The sequence below is a fragment of the Quercus suber genome, unplaced genomic scaffold (genome assembly GCF_002906115.3).
Source record: "Quercus suber isolate HL8 unplaced genomic scaffold, Cork oak 2.0 scaffold_506, whole genome shotgun sequence".
Classification (NCBI taxonomy): domain Eukaryota; kingdom Viridiplantae; phylum Streptophyta; class Magnoliopsida; order Fagales; family Fagaceae; genus Quercus; species Quercus suber.
This window is the reverse complement of record NW_027069955.1, coordinates 511,533-539,026: the sequence shown is the minus strand read 5'-3', so window position 1 is coordinate 539,026 and position 27,494 is coordinate 511,533. Positions and strand designations below refer to the sequence as shown.

The following is a 27,494-nucleotide window of genomic DNA, read 5'->3' as shown; positions in this document are numbered from 1 at the left end:
TGGAGTTAGGAAGTATTTTGATATTTGAGAATACATTAGAAACAAGCACAATAATAATTTCAAACATGTACCTAACTCTAGTAATAACCAAACATGATATATATAGTAAGGAAAAAGTTATCGGATGCTCTAAGAACTATTTTTAGAAATTTTTTAATAAGCTTTGTAAAAAGTTGTAATAACAAAAAAAAAAAAAAAAATTGCCGCAAACGTAATCCTAATTTTAGTGCTTATTTTTCTGTCCTCTGCATCTTAGAGATCTTGAGTTAGGTTCGCAAGCCAAACCCTTAATTATGAATGAATCAACTTCGGCCATTTCTAAATCTTCAGCATGGGTCTTATCATGCCTGTCGAGTTAAAGGACAGGCCGCAACACGCGGTATGACCAAACCAATGGATTATTGTCGTTGTTGTAATGGCGTTGCACAAAGTTAAGAGAAACTTTCCTTCTCAAAAAAGTTAAGAGAAACTGGTAGCCACAAACCGACCTTATTTTAGTGCTCATATAGTGATATTTATGATTACTAGTATTATTCACAGGGGACCCCCCTTATGCCATTTTGTATGTGAATGGACTAGCTAGCCTAGCTTGCTTTGCTGTTTTAACTTTTAATATACGACCTTTGATTAATGACCTAACACGTACGGCCTTGAAAAACATTGACGATATTGGTTTCGGGACTTGGTTCTAAGCTAATCGAAGAGAAATTTCATCTTAGATGTATTGATTTGCAATCAAGAGATTTATATGTATATTTTTTGGAATTATTCTTTGCTATGAATATTTTACAATATATGATAATTTGGATTTATAATAGAAAAAAGGAAAGAGATTTAATCCAACAAGTTACTTAATTATGTGATGAATTTTGATATTAAAAAAAAAAAAAAAAATTGTACTCAATTATATTAACAAGACTTAAGCCCATGATTTTCATCGATAAAAAAAAAAAATGTATATTTGTATACTTTAATCAAGCCATTATTTTCAAATTATTTTAATATAAATTAATCATTAGAGAAATTGAAATTTACCGTGCCCCTTTTATAATGGCTACATATTTTGCACCGGAAATGATGCAGTATTGACTTTTAAAACCAGCAATAATATTCATGCTTAAACTAATGCCCTCATCTTCACAAAGAAAAAAAAAAAAACTGTGCCACTCATCAATATACTAATTCAGACTATGATTCTGGTAGGCCAAAAAAAAAAAAAAAAAAAAAAAAATCAGAGTTTTCAGATATTGTCAAGTGATCTTAATTATGACTCTTCTGTGAGTCATTAACAACCTTTTGTTCTAATTTTATCTTCCACGTTATGTTGGTGGGCTGTAGTTGTTGGTGACTCTGACTAGTAGAACTCATTGAAATCAACTGCAACCTACAATGCAAGAAGACCAGGACCTGGTCATTCTCACCCTGCTCTTTGTGGGGCTTTTTGACTAAGACCATATTTTAAGCACTTTCTAAAAATCTTTCTCTACTTTTGGTGGACGCAAACCATTTTTCAATCTTCAAATTTTCGGTTTCAGACCCAAACCCGTCCTTATCTTACGAGTCTATTCAATATTGAAGGGCATAAATAACGAACAACTTACTCTTTATGTCAAAAGTGCAATGTACATATATAGAGTCCATATTAATATGGAGTTGTTATTGAATTCATTTCCACCCCAACCTGTCAATGCCTTTTTAGTTTATTCATGTACTTCTCCTTAAACAAATCATAGTTATATATATAATTCTAATATTGGGTGAGAGATAATTTAAACTTTAAATATTTTTATTGAAAATATTAATATATATCAATTAAGTTACAAAACTTTCAACAATTTAATTTAATTTTTTTTTAATAGAAACAAATAAGAGAGTTGAATTTGAAGAGTTGCGACTTGCAATGACAATACTTTCTTAAATGCTAAATGTTCAACCAAAATTTTTTTATTATAAAAAAAAAATAAAAACATGTAAAACTTTATACTTTAAAGAAAATGAGATGACAGACCTAAACTTTTTTCCCCCTAGAGAAAGAATCTGGCTAAAATCTATACTACACAATCATGTACTTTTTAGTTTATTTATGTACTTCACCTTAAACAACTCATATATATATATATATATGAGAGTTTGATTCAAATTATACTTGATATAACTATAAGTAATATTATACTACCTAATAACTTTTTATTAAATTTATATTTTAAGAATTTCACCATTGAATTACATGTTTTATATGTGCTTAACTTGCATGCCGATTTTTATACCAATCGAACGTTATTTACCATGTGATCCATAAATTCATCTTTTATGAAGTATTTTTAAACAATTAATTGATAATATGACTATTGATCATTGATCACCGTAAAATTTTGTAAGCATGGAGAGTATATGAATATAATGTAATCTAACAGTAGATTTGTCAAAATTTGCATCTAATAATAAGTTATTAAGTGGTGTAATATCGTTTAGAGTTATACTGTAACTTGAACTTAATTCTCTCTCTCTCTCTCTCTCTCTCTCTCATTTAAACTTTGAAATTTTTTTATTGGAAATATTAAAATATGTTAATTGGGTTACAAAACTTTCGAAAATTTAAAGAACTTTTTTTCTTTTATATATAAAAACAACCAGAGAGTTGAATTTGAAGAGTTGCAACTTGCAATGACAATACTTTCTTGAAAATTTTTTATTATAAAAAAATGTAAAATTTTATACTTTAAGAAAATGAGATGACAGACCTAAACTTTTTTCCCCTAGAGAAAAGGATCTGGCTAAAATCTAAACTACACTATCAAAATTTAGGTTAATTGTCATTTTCGTTAAAATCATTTTCCCAATTCAAGTTCATATTTATAACGAATGGTCCTTTCCTATTCCATTACGTATAAAAAAAATGTCATTCATCAATTCATGCACGAAACCTTTGGATTTTCCCAATTCAAGTTCATATTTATAACGAATGGTCCTTTCCTATTCCATTACGTTTAAAAAAAAATGTCATTCATCAATTCATGCACGAAACCTTTGGCTTTGGGTTTCCACCACTTGGGATTTCCATTCATATATGAGATCATCCCTCGGGTTAATTTATAAACTTTTGGTTTATATTAATGATTGGTTTTTTTTTTTTTTTTTTTGAGAGACTTTATCAGTTTTTTTTTTTTTTTTTTTTTTTTTTTTTTTATATATATTTTTTTTTTCACCTGCAAGTTTATCTTTTGTTCTATACTTATGGAAGATAATTTATGTGTAATCTACTCTAACAAAAGGTTGTACACTTGTTTTCTGTCATTTTAGGCGTGTCTTAGATGTGTGAAGATGTATCCAATATGGTTATGGCGTCTTTTTTTTTTTCCCCTTTTAATCTATTTATTTTTAGTATGTGTGTTGCTTAGTCCTACTTCTTAAACTTTGGCACTATGGGCAATACTGAGGTGTGCTTTTCACTCAATGAGCCTTCCTCTAATTTTTATATGCACACTTTGTAAAGTAGCCAAGTATCAACTTAAAAAGCCTTTTTTGACCAATTTGGTTTTGTCTACATTGTCCTTGTTTGCTTTTGGTGTCTGTGTAAGCTGTAGGCCATTATTCACAGCTGACTCATGTCCTTTGCATTTTGTTTTTAATACTGGTGCTTTAAACTCAACCATATTACTTACGCTTTGTTTCTGCAGCCATTGGTCTTGGTTGCTCACAATTTTAACCTGTTATGTATGGCTAAGAGGCTCATACAACAGATTTGGGCTTTGATGGTTTATCGTTTAAATATTTTTTAGGTTTTCCTACCCTCTGTTCATCCAACTGATAATCATATGAAAGTGGAGCCTGCATATACACTTTGTTTGTTTTTACATTAGTGTTTTTTAAAGAATGAGTCAGTTTCCAAAAGTTTTTTTTTTTGGGAAAACTATCATATTTTCCTTTGTTTGGCAATAACTTCAAAATGAGATAGAGTTGTTTTTAACAGTTTCCATCGAAAATTCGGAAAACTATCTTCACAAGAGGTTTTCCATTGAAACAAATGGAGTGTTAATGTTTTCTAAGATGTGGTTGTGACTTTTTGTTTTTGAAGTTTTACTTTTTCTTGGATGTTGGAGGGCTTCAAACACTGAGAAGTTTATGGTTGTGTACTGTTTGTCACATTCAAGCTGATTTATGGAAGTATGAATGAAATGTCATGCTAGGAAAGAGGATTTACTGTTACAATGTTATTTTGGTTTGAGCTTCAATGACTCTGATTCTGTGATGCACTTTTCCAAACAAACATTCTGTAAATATGCTGTTCTTCATTCTGTTTGAATTGAATTTCAATCAAGTTAAATATGTGCAATGCTTTGGCTTTATTACATTGGGGTCTACGGTGTGCCTCTTTCCTCTCTTTTTAACTGTGCTTCTCACTGTGCATCCATACAGTGTTGCTTTCATTCTACATACAATTGCACGTGCTGAAAATTGTTCTTTCATTGCCAGGTTGGAATATGTTGTTTTTTCTATGGGGTGTGTTCAGGGGAAAGAGGGTAAGTTGTATTGATTCATCAAAGAAGTTAAATATTCCCAGTTTGAATGTCTTGCCACCGGACAAAGATATTCCCTCTGCTGTCATGACCTTGTCTGAGAATCTATGTGCACCAAGGCATATTGAGGAAGAATCAGCTGCATGTATCAGATCTGGCAATGTGGTCCTAACATCCAATGTCCCTGATCAGACGTGTGTCACAGTATGTGGGGATAGTGATAACAACATAGCTTCTTTTGAACATACGTGTTTGGGATACCAAGAAAGTTTGGAGCAGCAAGATGGGAGACGTGACTACAAATCCATTTCAAAGATAGGAACAAGCAGTGCACAATTGAGCCATGAAATGAGACACAGCAGCCTTTCCTTGGTATGCTAACTTCCTACCACATTTATAGGGATATTAAATTCATATTCTCATGCATCCAAAAGAGATTAACTCTTTCTATCTCTCTCTCTTTCTCTCTCAGAGACACAAACACACATGTTCACACAGATAGAGAGCCACCAACATACACTTTGTTGTTCCTCAGAGTGACATTACCTTTTGAAGCTCAGCAAATTTGTCAAGTGTTTTTATTTTGTGAAGAGTAAATGGTTTGTGAAAAATTCTAGTTTTTTTAGCCTTGAATTCAATTTTTTTGTGTTTTTCTGCAGTTTGTAGTTTTCTATACTAAAGTTGCATGCACCTTCTTGTTGAAAGTTAAGGCTCTAAGAATTTAAGCAATACCTATGTTTTTGGAAACAAATGACTGAAGAAAACAACCCATGTTATGTGGACACGCCAAGTATAATATTTTCTCTTAGGAAAGAGATCTTGGAATTTCTTATGTTCCTTGTTTCAAATTTGTAGCTAATAAATGTTAATTTTTATCTTAATTTCAACAGTGAGATCTCCACTTAGTCATCCTCACCTGCCTTTATGATGCATGTTAATTTTCTCTCGTTATGCAGAAAGAACCGAGTCTTCCAGAGAGACAGGACGCAGAACTTAAAACGTCTCTTCAAGTGACTGGAAAGAGTGCCTCTAACAATGGTGGCAAGACACAAATGCATTGGGATACTTCTTCTGACAGGGATGATGGAAAGAGTGGCTCCAACAATGGTGGCAAGACACAAATGCACTGGGATACTTATTCTGACAGAGATGATAGGTCGTCTTTGAAAATTCTTCCTGTTGACAATAGAGAGATAGGTATCTTGGGGAGTGTTTGTGAGGATAAAATCCAGGATAGAATGAATGGAGTTCGGGATCAAGTTAAACTTCAGAGGGATTTCAAGGAAGGCGATGGGTTTATGGACAGAGAGATGGCTTTGGAGAAAGACGTAACCAATCACAGGAAACGTCCCTACTTGGATCTTTCAGAGAAAGCTCCCCAAACTTCTATTGGCACAAGTCAGAAAATACCTTGGAATGAGGTGAGTAACATTTTCGTAGATGGAGAAAGTACTGGTAAGAGGCTAAAGACAGGTTTCAGTATAACATGTGGACATAGCGGTGGTTCTAGAGGTAGAAATTCTAGGAACGATAATTTCGCATCTCAAGTAGTTGATCCAGGTTCTTGTTCCACTGTTGAGGAGAAGACATGTGATGAAGCTTGCGATGAGAAAGTTATTCCGGAGGACACAGGAAATTCTGAGAGGTACTTCTTTCCTCTAGGTTCACATAGAGCAAAGGATTTTGGAATAGTAGACAACACCATGCCATGGAAAAAGTATCCATTAGACGAAGACAATAAAATACATGACGTGGTTCCAAATCTTGAGCTTGCATTAGGGGCCGAGACAAAACCCGCAAACAAGGGAATGCTGCCTTTCTTAGGTGGGACAGTAGGCAAGAAAAATAACCAAGAAAAGGCGCCAGATAAGGTGATAGAGGTGGACGATGACGGAGACTCTGCATCCCTTTCCCTGTCTCTGTCATTCCCATTCCCTGACAAGGAGCAGACTGTAAAACCTGTTTCAAAAACAGATCAGCTTCTTTCTGATAGACCCAATTTGAATACCCCACTGCTTCTCTTTGGCAGTGGCTTTGGGGACAAATAGAACTGCAGTTATGTTTCCGTTATGTAAATTAGCGTGGCCCCCCTCCCCCCCCACTTGGTTGTGATGAATGTGTACCGGATCGTTACCCTGATATATCCTGTGGGGATCATAGGTGAACCCATCTTCCATATGTTCATACACCATACAGGATTTACTAATTCTTTTTTTCTTTTTTTAAGAAAAAAACAAATTAGTTTTTCTGGTTTTTTTTTGTTTGGGTGCATAGTTACGGCTGTCTGTATATAAAGAGAATCAAAGCCGGCGAAATATCAGATGTCAGTAGGACTTTGCAGACCAATGTGTTCATCATATGTTTTCTTTTCTTTTCATTTTTCAATCTCTCTCTCTCTCTCTCTCTCTCTCTCACACACACACACACACACACAAACGCTTATTCTGTTACTTTAATTTGTCTGTGATGGGCAGTTAGTGAACCTAATTTGTTTGTCATCCTGGTGGTAGGTTAGTTAACAGGTGATGTTTGATTTGAGTGTCCGCTGTTAAAGATTGTTCTTTATTGTTTATTTGTTAGGTGAGTGTTGATACTGAATTGTAAACTCTTAGCAAAACCTACAAAAAAGCAATCTTGCTCAGGGGCAGCTCAACCAGGCCATTTAGGCAATGGCCTGAGGCCTTCAAATGAAGGTAAGGCCCCTAAAATAGAACATAAAGTCTCTCACCTAGGGGGCAAAAACCCCTCTTTTATTGGCTAATAGATTAATAAATACATGTATAAAAGAGACTAATAGATTAATAAATACATATAGGCGTGTTCATTGGTTGGCTTAGATGGTTTTCGACACAAAATTTTCCGTTAAACACTGTCAGAAGTCCCTAAATCCCAAACTATTGCTGCATTGGTGGAAGTTGAAATGCTAAGCTATCGTCGGAGGTTTCCTGTGTTTGATGTGATCAAATGGTTGTTGATGTGTGATGGATACTACCAGTGGTCTCCTTTGATGCGGTCAAATTGTTGATGTGTGATAAATACTACCAGTTGTAGAGAGGAGGGATTTGAAATCGTTGGGCTATGGTCGGTGCTCGAGAGGGGCGGTTGAGGGGATGTGAAGCGAGGAAGCGAGTGATTAGGAATTCAGGAATTCCTAACGATAACTTTTTTTTTTTTAATTATTATTTTTATATTTTTAATGCCCCTCAATCATTGTGGTTTTATATAGAATATTTAAAAAAATTCAGCCTTGTGGCTCAACTGATATCTCTTGATGTTTTTAACCGAAAAATTTAAGATTCAAATCTTCCCTCCAAAACTTTAGTACTTATATTTGTGAAGTGATTATCACACTAAGGGTGTGCAGTGATAGAATAAGTTTGTTTTGAAGATATGGATTAGTAGGAAAGTGTCCTATTTTGTAGGCATTTTAAGTAGAGTTAGAGATATATTTTTACTAAGTTGTTCTCAAGTTTTTTCTTATTAAACGTAAGGTTAGAAGTATTTTTGAACTACATAAAAGTTTAGTTTAAAGAGAAGAACCCTCTTACAGATACATATTATTATTTTTTTTTTAATTAAAAAAAATTCAATTGACAAGTGACAACCACGGTTGACCATGTTAGTAACTAGCAAAGACACTTCCATTGGATTATGAGCATTGCTTTTTTTTTTTTTTTTTGGTTGATAGACATGATAGAATTTCAATTTATAGCATTCAATCTATAATAATTACTCTTTATCATTAAGTCAAGAGTTCAAATCTCAAAATTTTTTATTCACTGATAAAAGACTTTATTAGTTAAGTTAATTAAACCCGCCTAACTTAAGCAACCCTACTTTCTAAAAAAAAAAAAGAAGGTAAATTACATATTTGGTTCTTATCCTTTACACTACATTTCAATTTGGTCCTTAACCATTCAACTTTATCAATTTGGTTCCTAACCTTTCAATGTCGTGTTAATTTAGTCCTTACCATTATATTTTGAATGAAAATTGCTGACATAGCAAATGGCCAAAATCAAATTTTAGTTTACTGTCACATCAATGGTTAATTTTTTATTTTGGCTGTTAGACACGTCATCAATTTTCATCCAAAAGATAGTGACAATGACTAAATTGTCACAATATTGAAAAGTTAAGGATTAAATTGACATAATTGAAATGTTAGAGATCAAATTGAAATATGGTGAATAATAGGATAGAGACCAATTAGGGGTGGCAAAATTGAACACGACTCGCGAATCCGACACGACACGAAATTAGCAAGTTATGGGTTGAGTCTTAATGGGTTCGTGTCATATTTGGGTTGACACGACTGTCCTGTTTAATAAATGAGTTGGGTTAATGTTCAACATATGGAACCCGTTTGACCCATTTAATTAAATGGCATTTTACCAATATATATTTCAAATCCGAGATATATAAACTTATTAGTTGTTGTGGTTTATTTTCTTTGACATATAGTGATTGATTATTTGTGATATTGAGATATGATTTAGTTTTGAATGATTATTTGTTATACAATTACTCGTTAATTCTAAATTTTATATTAAAAATATTTTTTTTGTTTGTTTCTTCATAAATTTTTTTTCTTTTCATTTTGAAAATATTTAATAAATAGGTCGACATGACTGACTCATTAAATAAATGGGTCGTGTTGGGGTTAAGAAATCTTGGCCCGTTTAATAAACATGTTGGGTTAGTGTTGACTTATATAGTCAGATACTCATGAGTTGACACAACACGAATCCGACACACGAACATGAATTGCCACCCCTACGTGAATATAGAGAAATGCTATGTTCACTGTTTATGTTCACAACACATTTACAACAATTTTAAAATGACAAGTTGTTACTATCTATTATTAGTAAGTAAAAAAGTAATTTAAGAGGTAGGTTCAAATTGGAACCAATAACAATTTACTATTTTGAATTTGTTATAAAAATATTGTAAACGTAGCACTTCTCCTTGAATATGTGCTTTATGTGACTTTCGCATATTTGATTTTTAATACTCTGCAAATTTTTTTTTTATTCTTTTAAAAATGTACGCTACAATTAAGATGGCATGGAAACTCTTTACCAACAACAGCAACGGAGTATAAAATCAATTCTCCCTACTCTTTATTCCCCGAACGAAGCAAATCATGGGGAGAACTAGAATTCCACCTTGAAAGAAATAGAGTGTATTTTTTATATAGTTTTCTCTTTTCTCATTTTCCTTATATCCTTACAACTTACAAGTCATTGAATTTTTTTTGGTAGAATTTAATTTAATGGAATATTTTCATAGATATAAATTCCTTCCTCTTTGTACAAAATTGATATATTTTTTTATTGGAATATTCAAGAAATCTTTATTGGAATTTTTATACTTTTAGTATTTAGGCTTCAGGACCCTACCGCATAAGAACTAAGAAGTGAAAGATTATATCTAAAAAACAAGTGAAATTTAAGAAAATTGGTACTTGAGAAGTGCAAGATGAGAGAGAATTTGCGCAAAGTTCTTTGTTCATTTTTTGGGTGATAACATAATGTATTAACTCCGAATTACTATACATGTAAAAATGTCATTCCAAAAAAAAAAAAAAAAAAGAATAACCTTGAGCATGAACAACGTGAGTGCGTATAAACTAATATATCATCATGATGGGACTGACGAAATAGATCCTGCAAGAGGTAAGGCCGACAACGAGGAAGATCGATAGTGACGAGAACACACGTCATTGACGAGGGTATCCCCTCCATCATTACCACCAGTAAATGATAAGGGGCGGTTACACATCCAGACGAACAGACCGTTGGGACCGACTTAAAGCCACTTAATAATGCCAGCAGGCGTTACGCAGAGAGAAGTTAAAGCACCATAAATCACCCAACGGCTAAAATCTACAACAACATATATAAATCCTTCACATCCCCCAACGAGGGAGGTATGAACATTTCTTTTACATTGATGCTGTGTGTTTGTTTTGCTCTCATATAATTCTAGACACTGACTTTAGCATCGGAGACGTTGTGGCAGGCACCACACCGGTGACCATCCATTAGGAAAGGACATTCACGAGGTTTCAGTTCGTCTCTGATTGCATTCATTGGCTGACGAAGTCACACTTCATCAGTTTGGCGCCGTCTGTGGGGACGACATTGTTTTCGTGTTCAGACCTAAAACAGTGGTTCCCTATCCTTGTTCTTTTCAAGATGGAGTCTAATCAAGACACTGCAACCCTAGCTCAGCAAGTTCAAGCCCTTGCAGCCACCGTCGAAGAACTAACTAAGCAAAACCAAGAATTGAGGTTACGGCTTCAGCAAGAGGACAATCGTTCGAAGGGAAATCAGGAAGATGAGGGGGATAGCAACAGAAGAAGTGACCATCGAAGGCCTAACACTCCCGTCGAGCAAAATTCAGATATTCTTAGGGAGATGAGGAAGGAGATGGACGAACTAAGAAACGCCATCAAAGAGAAAACAGAGCGGAGTGTGGATCGGATGTTCCGGGCGACGGATTCACCATTCACAACAGCGGTTCTCGACTGCCCAGTGCCATCGAAATTTCGGTTACCTTAGCTCGAGTCCTTCGACGGGCTGAAGGACCCTCAAGATCATCTGAACACCTTCAAGACGACACTGGGACTACAGCAGCCCCCAGATGAAATCTTATGTCGCTTCTTCCCTACTACACTCAAGGGGGCAGCCCGAGAGTGGTTCACAAAGTTGCCAACATCGTCAATCGATACGTTCGACCAGTTGAGTAACGCTTTCCTACGTCACTTCATTGGAGGACAACGACCAAAGAGGACCGCTGACCATTTGCTTACCGTCAGGCAGGGAGAAAAAGAAACCTTGAAGTCATATGTACAACGTTTCACGAGGGAAACACTGGAGGTGGACGAAGCCGACGATATGGTACAACTGACGACCTTCAAGGCAGGGCTGAGGTCCAGGGATCTGGTCAGCTCATTCGCAAAGAACCCCCCAAAGATGATGGCTGAAATGCTCCTCAAGGCACAGAAGTACATGAACGCTGAAGACGCATTGGCTGCTATCAAGGACGAGGACAGACCAGGGGACAAAGGAAGAAAAGAAGATGATCGCAGAGGGCAGAAGCGCGATCGTCCAAAACGTCGAATCAGTGACGGAGTCAAAAGGAATGACGACAAAAGTCCACGGACGGTAAAATTCACCCCTCTCGTTATGCCTGTTGACAAAATTTTAGCGCAGATTAAGGACGAGCATTATCTTAAGTGGCCACGACCACTACACTCATCTCCCAACGTTCGCTACAAAAGTAAATATTGCCGATTCCACAAAGATCACGGCCACTACACTGAAGATTGTAGGGATCTTAAAGAACAGATAGAAGAATTGATACGGAGGGGGAAGTTGCAGAAATTTGTAAAGAAGGGGGAACACAGCAAATTCCGAGAAGAAAACAAACACCAACAGGGGCCCTCCTCCCGGAACGACGGCCGTCAATCACAACCCCCTCAAAACGTAGTCGGGGAAATACAGACGATCGCCGGGGGGCCTACCACTAGGGGCTCATTCAAGTCGCTCAAGAAAACACGTCAACGACAAGTGAATAGCGTCCACGTGACACGCCTGCCAAAGCAGAGACGAACTGATCAAGATATGACCTTCAACGAAAGTGACTCCCGAGGGGTAAAACAGCCACACAATGATCCCTTGGTTATAAATCTCACTATAGAAGGGTTCAACACAAAGAGGGTCCTCGTGGACAATGGCAGCTCTGCTGATATCATTTACTTTTCAGCATTCCAACAGCTAAGGCTGGAACCCAAGAGACTTCGTCCATTCGACTCTCCGCTCGTTAGCTTCAGCGGTGATAGAGTGTATCCTAGGGGCATAGTGACGCTGACAGTCACAGTAGGGACGGACCCAAAACAGCTGACTCGTCAGATAGACTTTCTGGTAGTAGACAGCCCATCATCCTATAATGTTATCATTGGAAGGCCAGCACTCAACAAGTGGAAGGCGTCCACATCCACGTATTGCTTGAAGATGAAGTTCCCAACGGATGACGGTGTTGGTGAAATTATAGGAGACCAAGTGCTGGCCCGGGAATGTTATCAAGCTGTTCTCGCAGCTAAGGAGAACCACACGTGGATCGTAGAAGAAAAAGAGGAAGCAAAAGTGGAAAAACTGGAAACGGTAGAGTTGATCGAAGGGGAAGCGACAAAAACAACCAGAATAGGGACGACCCTAAGCCCCGGGATGAGAACGGAGCTCGTAAAGTTTCTTCGGGAGAACTTGGACGTCTTTGCCTGGAACCATGACGACATGCCAGGCATATCTCCTGAGACCATCCAACACAGGTTGAATGTGAATCCAGAAAGGAAGCCCGTCAAGCAGAGACGAAGAGCTTTTGCACCAGAAAGAGACCAAGCTGTCGCTGACGAAGTGAGCAAACTATTGGCGGCAGGCTTCATCAGGGAAGTATATTATCCAGATTGGCTCGCAAACGTCGTCCTGGTAAAGAAAGCCACTGGGAAATGGAGGATGTGCGTAGACTTCACGGACCTGAACAAGGCCTGCCCGAAGGACAGCTTTCCCCTCCCAAGAATAGACCAGCTCGTAGACTCCACAGCTGGACACAAGCTATTGACGTTCATGGACGCGTTCTCGGGGTACAACCAGATAAAGATGGCTGACGAGGACCAGGAGAAAACCGCCTTCATCACGAGTCAAGGGCTCTACTGTTACAATGTAATGCCGTTCGGACTGAAGAACGCTGGGGCAACGTACCAGAGATTGGTAAATAAAATGTTCGTCAAGCAGATAGGCAGGAACATGGAGGTGTACGTTGACGATATGCTCGTCAAGAGCAAAGAGGAGCCTGCCCATCTGGACGATCTGAAGGAGACATTCGAAACACTCAAACGATACCAGATGAAGCTGAACCCTGGTAAATGCGTTTTTGGCGTTGCCTCAGGAAAATTCCTGGGATTCATGGTGTCCCAAAGAGGGATAGAAGCGAATCCCGAGAAAGTACAGGCGATAATCAACATGGCCTCCCCTAAGACCGTCAAGGAGGTCCAGAAGCTCACGGGCCGGATTGCCGCGCTGAACAGGTTCGTTTCCAGAGCAACAGATAAATGCTTACCCTTCTTTAAGACCCTGAAGAAGGCTTTCGAATGGACTGACGAATGCGAAGCAGCATTCCAGGAGCTCAAGCTTTACCTCAGCCACCCGCCACTCCTGAGTCCGTCAAAGGAAGGTGAGAATTTGTATTTGTATTTAGCTGTATCATCTACAGCAGTCAGTGCAGCGCTAATCCGAGAAGAGGATAGGAAACAGCTCCCGGTTTATTACGTCAGCCAAGCCTTCCAAGGGGCTGAGTCCAGGTACCCGAAGATCGAGAAAATCACATTCGCCTTAATTGTAGCCTCGCGCAAGCTCAGGCAATACTTCCAGGCGAATCCAATCTTAGTGATGACGGATCAGCCCATCAAGAAGTCAATGAGCAAGCCAGAAGCCGCGGGGAGGATGATCCAGTGGGCTGTCGAACTCAGCCAATTCGACGTAGAGTACCATCCAAGGACGGCCATTAAAGCACAAGCTCTGGCAGACTTCATAGCCGAGTTCACGTATCTAGACGAGCCCAATCGTGCCAGCAGAGACGAGACCTGGATGATACAAACTGATGGCTCGTCAGCTCAAAAAAGAGGGGGAGTAGGGGTAGTCATAACTACCCCCAACGGAGAAACATTGAAGTACGGAGTCCGGCTGAAATTCCCTGCAACTAACAACGAGGCGGAATACGAAGGAATCCTGACGGGCCTAAGGCTAGGGAAAGAGCTTGGGGCCAGGAACCTGCTGATCCAGAACGACTCAAAGCTAGTAATCGGTCAGGTAAAAGGGGAATATGAAGCGAAAGAGGAACGAATGCAGAAATACCTCAAATTGACGAACCACTTGACGAAAGAATTCGAAAAAGTGGAGTTCGCCCAAATTCCAAGAAGCCAGAATAGGGCCGCGGACGAAGTGTCAAAAATAGCCTCGTCAGATGAAGCGAAGTCAAGGACAGACCTGATGATGGAGATGCAGAAAAACCCCAGCATAGAAGAAGTTTTAACATTCGCAGTCCGGGGCGAAAGCAGCTGGATGACACCCATAATGTCTTTTCTCCAGGATGGACACCTGCCCCAGGACGTAGACGAAGCCAGGAAGATCAAGAAGAGAGCCGCCAGATTCACGATTCTCAATGACGCCCTATACAAGAGAGGTTTTTCCATGCCATACTTGAGGTGCGTTGACGAAGGAGAGGCAGAATACATCATGAGAGAGGTACACGAAGGGATCTGCGGGGACCACGCTGGGCCGAGATCCTTGGTAAGAAAGATTATGCGAACTGGGTACTTCTGGCCAACCATGCAGGACGATGCGTCAAGGTTCGTCAAGAGATGTGACAAATGTCAGAGGTTCGGGAATGTCCAATCCCTGCCCTCAGAAAAGCTGACGACGATAACATCCCCATGGCCGTTTGCGCAATGGGGAATCGACATTGTTGGCCCCCTGCCTCAGGGAAAAGGTCAGGTAAAATTTTTGCTAGTTGCTATTGATTATTTCACTAAATGGGTTGAAGCAGAGGCACTGGCGACCATCACCGAAACCAGAATCCAGGGCTTCGTCTGGAAGAATATAATATGCAGGTTCGGGATCCCAAGGACGATCATATCAGACAACGGACGACAATTTGATTGCCAGGGTTTCAGGGACTTCTGCTCAGGCCTAGGCATCAAGAACCAATTCTCGTCGCCAGGCCACCCCCAAGCGAATGGACAGACGGAGGTAACGAACCGCACGTTGCTCAAGATCATAAAGGCCAGGCTGGACGATGCGAAAGGTGCCTGGCCAGAAGAACTACCCAACGTCCTGTGGGCCTACAGAACCACGGCCAGAACGCCGACGGGAGAAACCCCATTCAGGCTTACATACGGTGCAGAAGCAGTAATCCCTGTCGAAGTCGGAGTCACCAGTACCCGACGGGAAGCATTCAATGAAGAAGAGAATGACGATTTGTTGCGAGTCGATCTAGACTGCCTTGATGAAGTACGAGACAAAGCCCTCAGCAGGATGACGGGATATCAGAAGAAGATAGCTGAATACTACAACAAAAGGGTGAAGCTCAGGCGACTCGACATAGGAGACCTCGTCCTGCGCAAAGTAACCCCGGCCACCAAAAATCCAGCCCAAGGAAAGCTCGGCCCTACTTGGGAAGGACCGTACAAAGTCATTCACTACTCCAGGCAAGGCAGCTACCATCTGGAGACCTTAGACGGACAAAGACTCCCAAGACCATGGAACATTGAACATTTGAAGAAATACCATCAGTAGATGTAATGTAAGGACGTATTCGTCAATAATACTCAATAAACAGATTATTCAGCCAATATTTGTGTTTATACAGGCTCGCTCAATGGATTTAACAAAAGCCAAAAAATTGGCTAAGTAGTAAGATTCCGCACTGACGGATGTAAACTACTGACGATAAAAAAAGTATAAAAGCCAAAAAATTGGCTAAGTAGTAAGATTCCGCACTGACGGATGTAAACTACTGACGATAAAAAAAGTATAAAAGCCAAAAAATTGGCTAAGTAGTAAGATTCCGCACTGACGGATGTAAACTACTGACGATAAAAAAAGTATAAAAGCCAAAAAATTGGCTAAGTAGTAAGATTCCGCACTGACGGATGTAAACTACTGACGATAAAAAAAGTATAAAAGCCAAAAAATTGGCTAAGTAGTAAGATTCCGCACTGACGGATGTAAACTACTGACGATAAAAAAAGTATAAAAGCCAAAAAATTGGCTAAGTAGTAAGATTCCGCACTGACGGATGTAAACTACTGACGATAAAAAAAGTATAAAAGCCAAAAAATTGGCTAAGTAGTAAGATTCCGCACTGACGGATGTAAACTACTGACGATAAAAAAAGTATAAAAGCCAAAAAATTGGCTAAGTAGTAAGATTCCGCACTGACGGATGTAAACTACTGACGATTGTAAATCCAGACAAAAAAGGCTAAGTAGCAAGAGAACTGCTATGGACGGGAAAAAGGAAAATCGGTATAAGAAACCTTCACAGCATGTGGACCCAAGCAAAACTCGTCAAACATACAAACAGTCAAGCATATGACAAAGTTAAGTAAGTACGAGATAAATTCAGTTTAAAAACCCCAAACTGAAGGGTAATTACCATTGTTTTTACATAAAACCCATAAACACTGGGTTACCAAAATAAAATTGTTCAAACATTTGGCCCAAAAAAAACAGTGGGCACCCAAAAAAAAAGAAAAAAGAAAAAAAGGGGTGTGAAATTTTCACAACAAAAGTTTTCCTAAGTATCAGGGTTAGGCATTGGTAGCACCATCATCAGCTGGAGCGTCGTCAGCAGGAGCATCCTCACGGGCAAAAGGCACGATGGCAGAAGATTGGCCAGCCTCGTCAGCTGCCATTTCCTGATCAACCTCCTCCAAGTCTAGCTTCTCCATATCCACCCCAGAAGGATGCTTCAGCAAATACCTCCTCAATAGCTCAAATCCTTTGAAGTACCAGCTGAACAAGACGGTGCTATACTCGTCCGTTGTCTGGAATGCTTCAATTGACCTCGCAGCTATCGTCTTCAGCGATTCCTTAGTACTTATAAGCTGCTCATCCTTCTCCAGCGTCAATTGACGCTCCACCCTCAGCTCGTTTTCCAGAGTTTTCAACTTCTCCTTCAAGGAAGCGGACTCGCCCATAGACTCAATGAGATTTTTCCGCAGCGTGGAATTCTCCGCTTCCAAGGTCTCCATCCTGGACGTTAAAGATGCTACCTTCGTCTCCTGAGTGAGATATTCAGAAGCTATGTGCATACTCTCACCCAGTACCTGAAGATAAACGTTCATGATTGTCAACAAAAAGAAATGATGCAAAGAAGAGAACGAAGAAAGGAATGAACACAAACAAGTTTACCTGCACGAGCTTATGGACGTGTCGAGCCGCCACGTCATTAAATGGGACACCTGACAAAACTTTCAAATCTGCAGCGGTCACCACCTCGTGGGCCCTATCCACGGCCAGCCTCTCGTCAGTCTAGAGAGTAGATGGACGAGGCACACTCTTCTCCTTCTCCTTCTCCTTCTCGGATAACCTCGGCCTTTTTGAAGCCAGGGTAACCTCAATCTCCTCCAACGAGGTAGTAGGAGAAGCAGTCCTCGTCGTCGCGACCCCCGACGCGACTGGGCTGGCAGAGGAAATAGGAAGCGCCGAACTGCTCTTCCCGGTGACACGCACGGCCTTTTTTCCTAAATTGGACAGAGGCTCACTCTTCTTGGATCTCATCTTAGCATACAACTCCTTGTTAAATTTTGTCGTCATCTCTGCAAAGAAGAAAACACTTGTTAAAAAAAAAAAAAAAACTGCTGCGTAGATACCGACGAACTCAATACTTACTCTTCTTCCCCTCAATTTCAATGTTGCGCAGAACAAAGTCCGACGGATCTGGCCCCAGGCAATAGAAGGCGAGTGTCCTTGGATCAACCAAGTCGTCCCAGTTTTCGATCGTCTGTGCGTATTCGATCGCCTTCTGAACTCGGCTCTTGTACCTGCTCTTCAATTTGGGTCGTCTCTTAACTACACAAAAAAAAGGCGAAATATTCAATGACGATAAGGACATAGACGAGGAGGATTAGTATATCAAAGGGAATATTAACGCACCTAGAGTCGGGGTTCCCCACCGACGATGCAATCTCGGGAGATCACCCCAAACCTCGCCCGAAGGGGTTTCGAAATCGTCCCCAGATACAAAGAAAAACCTGGACTTCCAGTATCTAAAGGACGAGGGTAACTTCTTGACGATCCTAGTACTCCTCTCCCATGGCACCAGTTCATAGTACCCGTGCTCTTTCGATGCTTTCAAACGATACAAATAATTAAACTCATCTACCCTAAGCATGTCTCCGTCCAGGGCAGCCAGCCATATGCCCATACAACTAACCAATATTCTCCACGAATTTGGCATGAGTTGCCCGGGAGCAATGCCAAACTGATCTAGCAACTCCATCACGACAGGATGGACGGGAAACCTCAACCCACAGACGAAGGCGGACTCATAGAAGCACACCTCGCCTGGGAAGAAGTGGCAAGCCCGTTCCTCCTCATTAGGCAGACGAACCCTAACCCGGTCTGGGAATTGGAATCTCTCACGAAATCTTCTAAGGGTATCATCGTCCAATCCACACCTTTCCTCCAGGGCATGGAAAGCCCTAACCTCACGAGGGACGGAGACAGCCGTATCCCTTTCTGCTGGGCCACCGCTAGACGACAGCCCAGTATCAAGCTCACTAGACCTAACCTCGGACATCGTCCTTCCCTTCACCAATTCTTCGAACCACTCAATAGATTGGTGAAGGAGTGGCAATAAATCAGCCAACACAACAGCCAAACTACTGCCCTCGTAAATAAAGTTTTCTAAGTAAGGGAAAGTCCCTAAAACCCCCCCTAATCGAGCAAACAAGAATGAAATTGAAGGGCACTCCAACCTAACCTTAAGGCTACTGCACATGGAAAGCTAGGAAAATAGGAGGTCTAAGGCGCCCCAAAACCAAAGAAGAAGAGAAACAAAGAAGCAACCAGCAAGGGAAGAATAAAAAAAATCAGAAATTGACAACAACAAAAGAGAAAAAGAAAGCCAAAGAAAGAAAAAAAAGCTTACCTCGGAGAAGGCAACTATGGCGCTGCGCAGAAAATCGCCGGGGAGAAGAAGAACACCAGAACAATATAGAAAAGGAGTTTTTCGAAAAAGTAAAAAGAAAATGAAGGGGAAAGGAGAAGTTTTAAAACCAAATGGTGAGAAGCTGAAAAACCAGCGGGAAAATCAAGGAGGCTCATCATATACAGCCTTGACTCCTCCAACCAAAAGGCGCCACGTGGGCCATAACTGAAAAGGAACCGCCGCAGCACATTAAATGCGGCTCAAAAACCCAACCGCTTGTCGCACAGAAACCTTTCACATTCCTCGGTCAACACGACGCATCATGACGACCATGGAATCCGGGGGCAACTGATGGGACTGACGAAGTATATCCTGCACGAGGTAAGGCCGATGACGAGGAAGGTCGGTAGTGACGAGAACACACGTCATTGACGATGGTATCTCCTCCATCATTACCGCCAGTAAATGATAAGGGGCGGTTACACATCCAGACGAACAGACCGTTGGGACCGACTTGAAGCCACTTAATAATGCCAGCAGGCGTTACGCAGAGAGAAGTTAAAGCACCATAAATCACCCAACAGCTAAAATCTACAACAACATGTATAAATCCTTCACATCCCCCAACGAGGGAGGAATGAACATTCCTTTTACATTGATGCTGTGTTCTTGTTTTGCTCTCATATAATTCTAGACACTGACTTTAGCATCGGAGACGTTGTGGCAGGCACCACACCGGTGGCCATCCATCAGGAAAGGACATTCACAAGGTTTCAGTTCGTCACTGATTGCATTCATTGGCTGACGAAGTCACCCTTCATCAATAAATATATATTTCCTAGTGGGTAGTTCTCTACAAACCACCCTAGTTTATTATCTAACAATAATGTGTAATGTCCTACTTCAACACACATCCACGCGGACCACCCCCCTTCAAGAAATGTCACGACCTTCTTAATTAACAGTTACAACATTTGCCAAATATTGTAATCCTTCGCTAAAAGTCACACATTTTCACCAAATGACATGCACTTTCATAAAGTTCACACCATTTCATCAAGAATCACACCCTTTTACCGAGTCTTAACTCTTCTTTGTGAACTGGATCAGGCCCATTATAGGCATACTCATTGGGTTCTGCACCACCCAATATTTATAACATTTCCCATTTGCACATATTTGGCACTGAGCAACTAGGCAATACGTTCTCATATCAATTTTTAACATCATTCATCCTTTGCAAGTAGGTTGTGCAACTAACGAGTTCAATCTATAAGAAAAGTTGGAAGCATTAAAATAATTCTTATGATGGATTAGGATAACAAGTTAAAAACATCCCTATTAGTGTCTCAATTTGCCTTGGATTCATTCGGTCACATTGGATTTAACTCCGATGATCCTTCTTTAATTCAATCCTTTTAGAGTCGTGTTAGTGCCTACTAACTGTTATGCATTCTCGATTAAGTCATAACGTTCAAGAAGTAACACGACTTGTCAACTAGGAGTACAAAACATGGATATATTATCAAATAGTTTTTTTTTTTTTTTAGATAATTTCATCCTATAGCGTCTGCTCTTAATAATAGTTTTTTATAATTAGATTAAGACATCAATTAGTTTTTTGTGTAAATAGGGATTAATCCCCAGATCTCTTATTCAACCATTAGAGATTTTGTCTGTTGAGTTAACTGGATCCCACTGAGACTTTATCAAATATAGTCTTTATTTGCTCTCATGTTACTTAAGTTTAGTTCAATAATTTCCTTAGTCATGTCTCTTTAGATCGCATCATCCATGACAATATACAACATGCTAGAGTAACAATCATTTAATTCTGTACCTTGTAACATAATCGAAATCATGTAGGATATAATTGGAGTATGTATATTGTATAATGACCTACAAGGCTCACATGGTGAGGACTCACCTCTCATGGTGATAAAAAAAGGTACATATAATATGAGTTTACATGCTATGGTGGAGTTATCATTTTCAAAATGTGTATGTCCAATTTCTTTACAACACAATATAAATCTTATTTTAGACGTTGTCCACGTGTCTACATGTCCTTTATTTGCTCATCTCCTTAGGTGCTAAATTAAGGTTTTGCATGTGGCCAATTACAGGCTACATGGATTATGAACTATTCATGCAGAGTCTTAATTAACATAACATGCATATTAAAGATGTAACCTTAGTGAATGCGACATTTATATACAATATGTCTCCTATTTATTTAATCTCAAGTATTAAAGGAAACTTATATTAACTTTGCCTGTTAACGAAAGGTTAAATGACACAACATCTCATTTCTACTCGTTACCTAAATGCTAGAGGTGATCACTCATGTGAGAGAGTTAATCTAACTCTATCAACATACCTTTTCACCATAAAACCCAAAACGTACACATGGTGATTGTGTGTGCTCTCTAGCATTTATAGTTAATGCCACAATGATTATAGAACACATTAATATGCACTCATGAATGACCAATATCATCGAATAGATGCATCAATTGCATTGTATGGTCAGCTACAAATACTTAATCTACACGTCGAAGTAGTGTTTTGGAACCATTCCTCTTGATTATCTAGCATGCATGGCAATTCATGTGCTTGCTTTGAAAAATGGCCTACTTGTTTTCAAGGTATATATGGTTGTGTTACTAAAAATGCTCTCGAAAATATCCGCCAACATTTGGCTCATACAAAAAATCACAAATTTTACCTATTTTTGATATAGATATAGATATTATGGGCTTGACCAAGCTGGAATTTGCCAATTTGGGCCTTTAGAAATGAGGCTGCTTTACAAACATAGATCCCCATGAAGTCATTATTGTGCTTCCCACCGCCCTGTTGATTGAAACAATGAACAAAAAAAGAAAAAAAAGAGTCTTGAGTTTGGAGTCCTGTAGTACTGTTTTTTTTTCCCTTTTTTGGGCACAATGCACTGTTTTGCTTGTGTTGCTTAATCAATCAATTCACTATTGGACGCTGATTGGTACGGATACCAACCCAAAAGGGTACACAAAAAAGTTAAAACCCAAAATATATAAAAAGCCAGAAAGAACTCAAAAAGCCAGCAAGACAGCCTTAAAACTAATTCTTCTAGGGTTTCTAACCAAACAGAACTTAAGGAGAGAAAGAGAGAGAATATTCAAACTTAGGGCTTTTCACAGAGAGAGAGAGAGAGAGAGAGAGAGAGTCATGGGCCGTCTTCGTCCAAGAGAAAGGCCAGCCTTTTCTGGCTTTACAAAGGCTGAGGTAATCCTTTTTTTTTTTTTTTTTCCTTTTTTCTTTGTATATTGTAAATGTAGCTCTTTTTTTTTTTTTTTTAAATGATTTATATTATTACTTTTTTCTTTTTTTGATTGATTTCTGTGATTATTTACAATCATGAAAGATTTTCTGTTATGCACAAAATTTTAATGATACAATTTTCTTTTTATAAATATTTTCTGTTCATAATGCCATATATTGTAGCCTCAAACACAAAAAAAAAAAAAAAAAATCCTTAATTTTGAATCATGGAAATCATCTATGGTCTGTGTTTGTGATGACCCTAATTTTTTTGCAGCTTTTTTTTTTTTTTTTTTTTTTTTATTAGCACAAGAACATGGGTTTCACAAATGGAATCTTTACTGTTAGCTCTTAATTTCAGCCTTGTATAAGGTTATATTTTTAAAAATTACTTGAAGTGGGGAGAGGATTCAAACCAGGGTTCTTCTTCATTGGAGAATTGGGCAATGCCATTGAGCCACAAGAGTCTTGACAGATTTGTGTACTAGAACAGATAACCTCAGTCGTTGTAATAGCTTTTGAGGATCTTATATTCCTATGTGGGTTTTGATGCATAATCTATCAATGTAGTAGGTTACAATTGTCTGACTGGTAATTTTAGAACCCGATTGGCAGTGAAAATGGGTATTGATTGATTATCCTAGTCTTACAGTACAAACATGAAAGTTAGCTTTTAAGTTGAAGTTAAGCCTCTTGGGTTTGATTGAGGCTGAACCCAAATGTTATAATTACATGTGTTGTACGTGATTAAGTCATTTATATATGTTTTATACGTGCAGAGGTTTATAGTTCTCTGATCATGATGTCTTAAGTTATAGCCTCTGTTAAAAGCAAACTTGTGGAAATTTTTTCATAAGTGCAAAAAAAAGTTCATGGAAATTTGACTTAGCATTCCTGTGTATGTGGATAAATGGGCATGGAAATAATGGATCTTTTAAGTATTATACAAAACATTCCTATTCAATGCCATAATGCTAAAAAATAGCTTGCTTTGTGATTGTCCGGTCCAAATTCTATCCTTCTTTTTAGCCCCGCGGGGTGGGGGGGGGGGGTGCTGGTGGTGGAAATTATGATATTTATTCTTATTGTGAACAAGTTCAAAGCATTTCTATGTATCAGCTTAGTTATCCTCTAGATTTGTGTAAAGTTGTGTGGGAATTTTAGAATATGAAGAGTTGATGTGCTTATGATATTGTGTTTTATTGTGATCATAGAGTCCCAACTATTATATTGTGCACTTTGATTAGCTAGGTCATTTGGAACCTTGTTTTCAATTTATTTTATGCTCCTTGATAAGTTGCATTCATAGGCACCTCTTACCTCCTCTGTTGACCATCAATCCCAATCCTCCCCATATTTCAAAGGAACAAGCCATCTCTATAAACGAATGCCTTCCTCTCCAAAGCCCAACAGGCTTGGTTAAAAGTGTCCAGCTTAGACCTCCCTAAACTCCCCTAGCTAGTAGGAGGACAAACTGTTTTCCAATTCACAAGATTGAATTTGAACTCGTCACCCAAACCACTCCACAAATAATTCCTCTCCAATCTGTTAGCCTCAAATGTAGAGGTTGTGAACGACTGTATTAAGTTTGTATGTAGATTTTCTCTTTTCCCCCTCATTTTGACAAATATAATTGTTTTTAACTTGATAGTCTTCACCCAATTTTCTCCAAAATGGGATTCCACGCTTTCTTGCCTTGAATGATGATCCCAAAGGTGCGACTGAGTAATTCATTTGCAACATAGAATATCAGCCCATGCAGAACCTGTCCTACAAGAACTAAAGTGATATATTTAGGTACATAGTTTCTTAATTGAAGGAGAAAGGATTCAAGATTTTCTGCTTCTATGGCATTCAAAAAAAGTGAGCAGCCTGGTAGAGTTGTCTCATGCCAGGATGTATGATAAGATTTTCACTTGTTCTACACACACACACACACACACACACACACACAGCATACATAGTTAAGCTTTTAAGGTGTGCCTTTAAAATCCACAATTATTTGGGCTGATTTTTTTTTGATAAGTAAATAAAGATTTTATTGAAGCGCAGACAAGAGAATGAACATAAAGGAGTCTAATGAGTTAAAAATATTTGGGCTGATTGTTATTGTTCCATCTTCCTCATAATAGGTGGAATCAATTTTTGACTTAAGAATTTAGTGTCGCAATATCCATTGGGGGTGCATTATTTGGACATTGTTTGCATTTGCTAAGTAATACTAATAATGTTTGTTCAATCGTTTCTTCTTCTTCTTCTTCTTCTTTTCTTGAAAGCTGTCACTTTTGTCTTTTAGATATTTTCGAAAGCAACCCTGTCGACACCATTAGCATTTTTCTTTGTTGAAATTGTTTTCAATTTTTTTTTTTGGGGGTTAATGTTATTTGCTAAAAAGTATCATAATTTTATCTGCTCAATCCCTTGCAAACAGATTGAGAAAATGGAAAAATTGCTAAAGGAATCAGGAGAACAGTTGCTGAACCAAGAAATATGTCAAAGAATTGCAAAAAGTTTTAAGTGAGTCCCATTTCGTATCTTTATTGGTTTGATTAAATAGTATAATTTGGTTGTAACAATGATACATATGTTTTTTGTTTTTATAAGTAAGAACTATGATACATATGTGATTGGTTATTGTCTAAAAATTGTTTGTCTTAAATGATACTTTCTTCTCTCTCAATAATAGATGGAGGATGAGGTCATGGGTGAAGACCCATTGGGTGTGTGTGTAACTTACTTACCAATAAAAAAGTTGTGTGTCTAGATGCTAAGCCTTTCACTTTGCATGTATGTCTCTGCAGTCGCTCATCTGGTCGTGCTGGGAAACCTATTGTTAAATGGAATGAGGTTATTGCGTTATCTATTCTTTCTATTTCCCTCTTTATTATTATTCCACTCTAAGATAGGATTATTACTAAGTTGTTGCTGCCTTAAAGAACTGTTGTATATTTTGTAACACTTATTTGTTTTGATTATGTCTTAGGTATATAGTTGGTTCCAAAATCAGCAACAAAATGAATCGGCAGCCTCTAAAAATGTGCCCGTGCTCCCAAAAGCTAGCCCTTCTAATGGGAGAGATGAAAACTTGGAAATGCCTAAAGGTTCAAAATGCTTACTGCTTCTTTTCTGTTTTGTCCATGCTGTTATATAAGATAATATTTGTTGCAGCTTTCAGATTTTTATATCTTGCTCTTTATATTGCGTGTTTTTATATACAAATTTACCTCTCTCTCTAGCTGGCAGTGTGTAGACTGCAGACTGTGGAGAGATTAACTCTTTACATGTTATAAATCCTGTCTTTGAGTAAATGGTTTATAAAAAGCAGGGGGACCCATTTAGTATTGAACTCATGGTGCCTTGTAAATACAATATATGTATAAAGCATCTGCAAATGCAGAATTTGATGAAAGAACTGGAGATGATAATGGATGGATTGAAGCAAATGAACAAGATGAATGACTTTAATGTTGTAAAAAGAAAAAAAGAAAGCATGAATGGCTTAATATATAGAATATGTCTGAAAAAATGTACTATTCAATTGAACATGGTTAGAAAGTTTACCATTGGCATTAACTTCTCAACTTGCAATTTCAGTTGCTACATTTACAAGTTATATATAATCAATGCTTTACTTATCAAATAAAAACATTGACTCAATTTTCATGGTATGGTAAACTGCCCCAAGCTATTGTTGAAGAATCTTTATGCTTTTGGAATTCTCTATGTTGTGGGAGATATTCAATTTATGTCTTTTGTGATGTTGCCATCAACACAATTTAGTAATTAGTTGTCAAATTTGCTTTATGGTATGTGATACTATAATAAAGCATGCTCATTAAATAAATGTATTTGAATTGTGGATGTTTTGATTGATGAGCAGTACATCAGGACAGTGCATATGACTGTGGCTTTTACTTATTAGTTCGCTTTTAAATTTTGGTACTCATCTCGTTTTTTAAAATGGAATTTTTCTTTTTCATAGGCCCCTTCTTGCAATTGATATTTATCTTACTTTATAAATGAGTTATAATTTTTGAGTTAATAAATAAATGTTTAAGTTTGTAATCTTTGATATTTTTTGCTGTAATCTTCTGTAGAAGATAGTTCAAAAGCAGGAGAAAGAATCCCAGATACTTTAGAAGCAGGCGAAAGGATCCCAGACTTATTAGAGTTGGAATTTGAGGCAAGGTCATCAAAAGATGGGGCATGGTAAGCCTACATATAAGCAAGGGTATTTTCATTACTTTGTTAGAAACTTTAAGCTGGTCATTTAATATTTTAATATCACTTTTTTGAATGCATCCTTGTGCGGTTTATCATTGTCCTGTTGTTTGCCACCAGTATTTTTAAAGGTCAAAGCATGATACAAGGTCTCTTATCATTGGAAAGGCCTATGGCACAAGCTTTTATATATTTGGTAAAATATGCTTTGGCAAATATATTAAAGGATAGTAGCAGAATTAATTGAAGAAAATGTTAATAACAATAACATCTTTTTTTAAATAGCAGACCATAATACTATAAGCAATACAATCTGAATTATTATTCAGATCATGATTACTAATATCTAGATAGGTAAAAAGAAATAAGAATGAATACCGTTGAATGAGTTTTTTGTTCCAACGCTTCTAGGACCACATCATTCGCCACTACTTGATGACATGTGTGACTATGACTGGTGAATCATCACTTTCACACGAATTCATCACTTTTTTTTTTTTTTTTTTTTTCCACCACTCAAAATCGCACATGTCAAGGTAGTGGTAAAAGCTGTGTCCATAAACTCTCTTTTGTTCTTTTCTTGTCCATGAGCAAATTAATTGAAAAATATGAATGCCATAGCAAACTATACTTGCCTCAGAGTCATCATGATCATATCGAAGCAAGAAAAGACACCTGCAACCCCTTATATCATGCAGTCTCCTTTGGATTTCTAAAACATGAGCATCATAGT

General features: G+C 38.2%; 3 protein-coding genes across 4 annotated transcripts; 2 read left to right on the top strand and 1 right to left on the bottom strand.

The window, feature by feature from the left end:
* Window positions 1–4,376: 4,376 nt before the first annotated feature.
* On the top strand, window positions 4,377–6,894 carry LOC136063270 (uncharacterized). Its single transcript, XM_065763418.1, has 2 exons — window positions 4,377–4,889; window positions 5,474–6,894. Exons 1-2 carry the CDS (start codon window positions 4,482–4,484, stop codon window positions 6,563–6,565), a joined length of 1,500 nt encoding a protein of 499 aa, XP_065619490.1. The 5' UTR covers window positions 4,377–4,481; the 3' UTR covers window positions 6,566–6,894.
* A 10,458-nt stretch (window positions 6,895–17,352) lies between these two features.
* On the bottom strand, window positions 17,353–18,886 carry LOC136063280 (uncharacterized). Its single transcript, XM_065763432.1, has 4 exons — window positions 18,241–18,886; window positions 17,977–18,156; window positions 17,497–17,903; window positions 17,353–17,411 (listed from the first exon to the last, which is right to left on the bottom strand). Exons 1-3 carry the CDS (start codon window positions 18,884–18,886, stop codon window positions 17,617–17,619), a joined length of 1,113 nt encoding a protein of 370 aa, XP_065619504.1. The 3' UTR covers window positions 17,353–17,411; window positions 17,497–17,616.
* Window positions 18,887–22,131: 3,245 nt separating this feature from the next.
* On the top strand, window positions 22,132–27,101 carry LOC112003457 (protein SAWADEE HOMEODOMAIN HOMOLOG 1). 2 transcript variants are annotated; one of them, XM_024035650.2, is made up of 5 exons: window positions 22,132–22,504; window positions 24,972–25,057; window positions 25,342–25,387; window positions 25,524–25,641; window positions 26,638–27,098. In XM_024035650.2, exons 1-5 carry the CDS (start codon window positions 22,448–22,450, stop codon window positions 26,751–26,753), a joined length of 423 nt encoding a protein of 140 aa, XP_023891418.2. In that variant the 5' UTR covers window positions 22,132–22,447; the 3' UTR covers window positions 26,754–27,098. The 2 variants fall into 2 exon arrangements, with proteins under 2 accessions (XP_023891418.2, XP_065619511.1); XM_065763439.1 differs by lacking the exon at window positions 22,132–22,504 and adding an exon at window positions 22,915–23,021 and having other exon boundaries at window positions 26,638–27,101.
* The last annotated feature ends 393 nt before the right edge of the window (window positions 27,102–27,494 follow it).

Excerpts from the sequence above, each read along its gene's own strand:
- LOC136063270 (XM_065763418.1), top strand. The coding sequence starts at position 4,482 with ATGTTGTTTTTTCTATGGGGTGTGTTCAGGGGAAAGAGGGTAAGTTGT. Across the intron at positions 4,890-5,473 it reads GACACAGCAGCCTTTCCTTG|AAAGAACCGAGTCTTCCAGA; the intron begins GTATGCTAACTT and ends CTCGTTATGCAG.
- LOC112003457 (XM_024035650.2), top strand. The coding sequence starts at position 22,448 with ATGGGCCGTCTTCGTCCAAGAGAAAGGCCAGCCTTTTCTGGCTTTACA. Across the intron at positions 22,505-24,971 it reads CTGGCTTTACAAAGGCTGAG|ATTGAGAAAATGGAAAAATT; the intron begins GTAATCCTTTTT and ends CCTTGCAAACAG. Across the intron at positions 25,642-26,637 it reads AAACTTGGAAATGCCTAAAG|AAGATAGTTCAAAAGCAGGA; the intron begins GTTCAAAATGCT and ends AATCTTCTGTAG.
- LOC136063280 (XM_065763432.1), bottom strand. The coding sequence starts at position 18,886 with ATGTCCGAGGTTAGGTCTAGTGAGCTTGATACTGGGCTGTCGTCTAGC. Across the intron at positions 18,157-18,240 it reads GTGGGGAACCCCGACTCTAG|TTAAGAGACGACCCAAATTG; the intron begins GTGCGTTAATAT and ends TTTTTTGTGTAG. Across the intron at positions 17,904-17,976 it reads TGAAATTGAGGGGAAGAAGA|AGATGACGACAAAATTTAAC; the intron begins GTAAGTATTGAG and ends TCTTCTTTGCAG.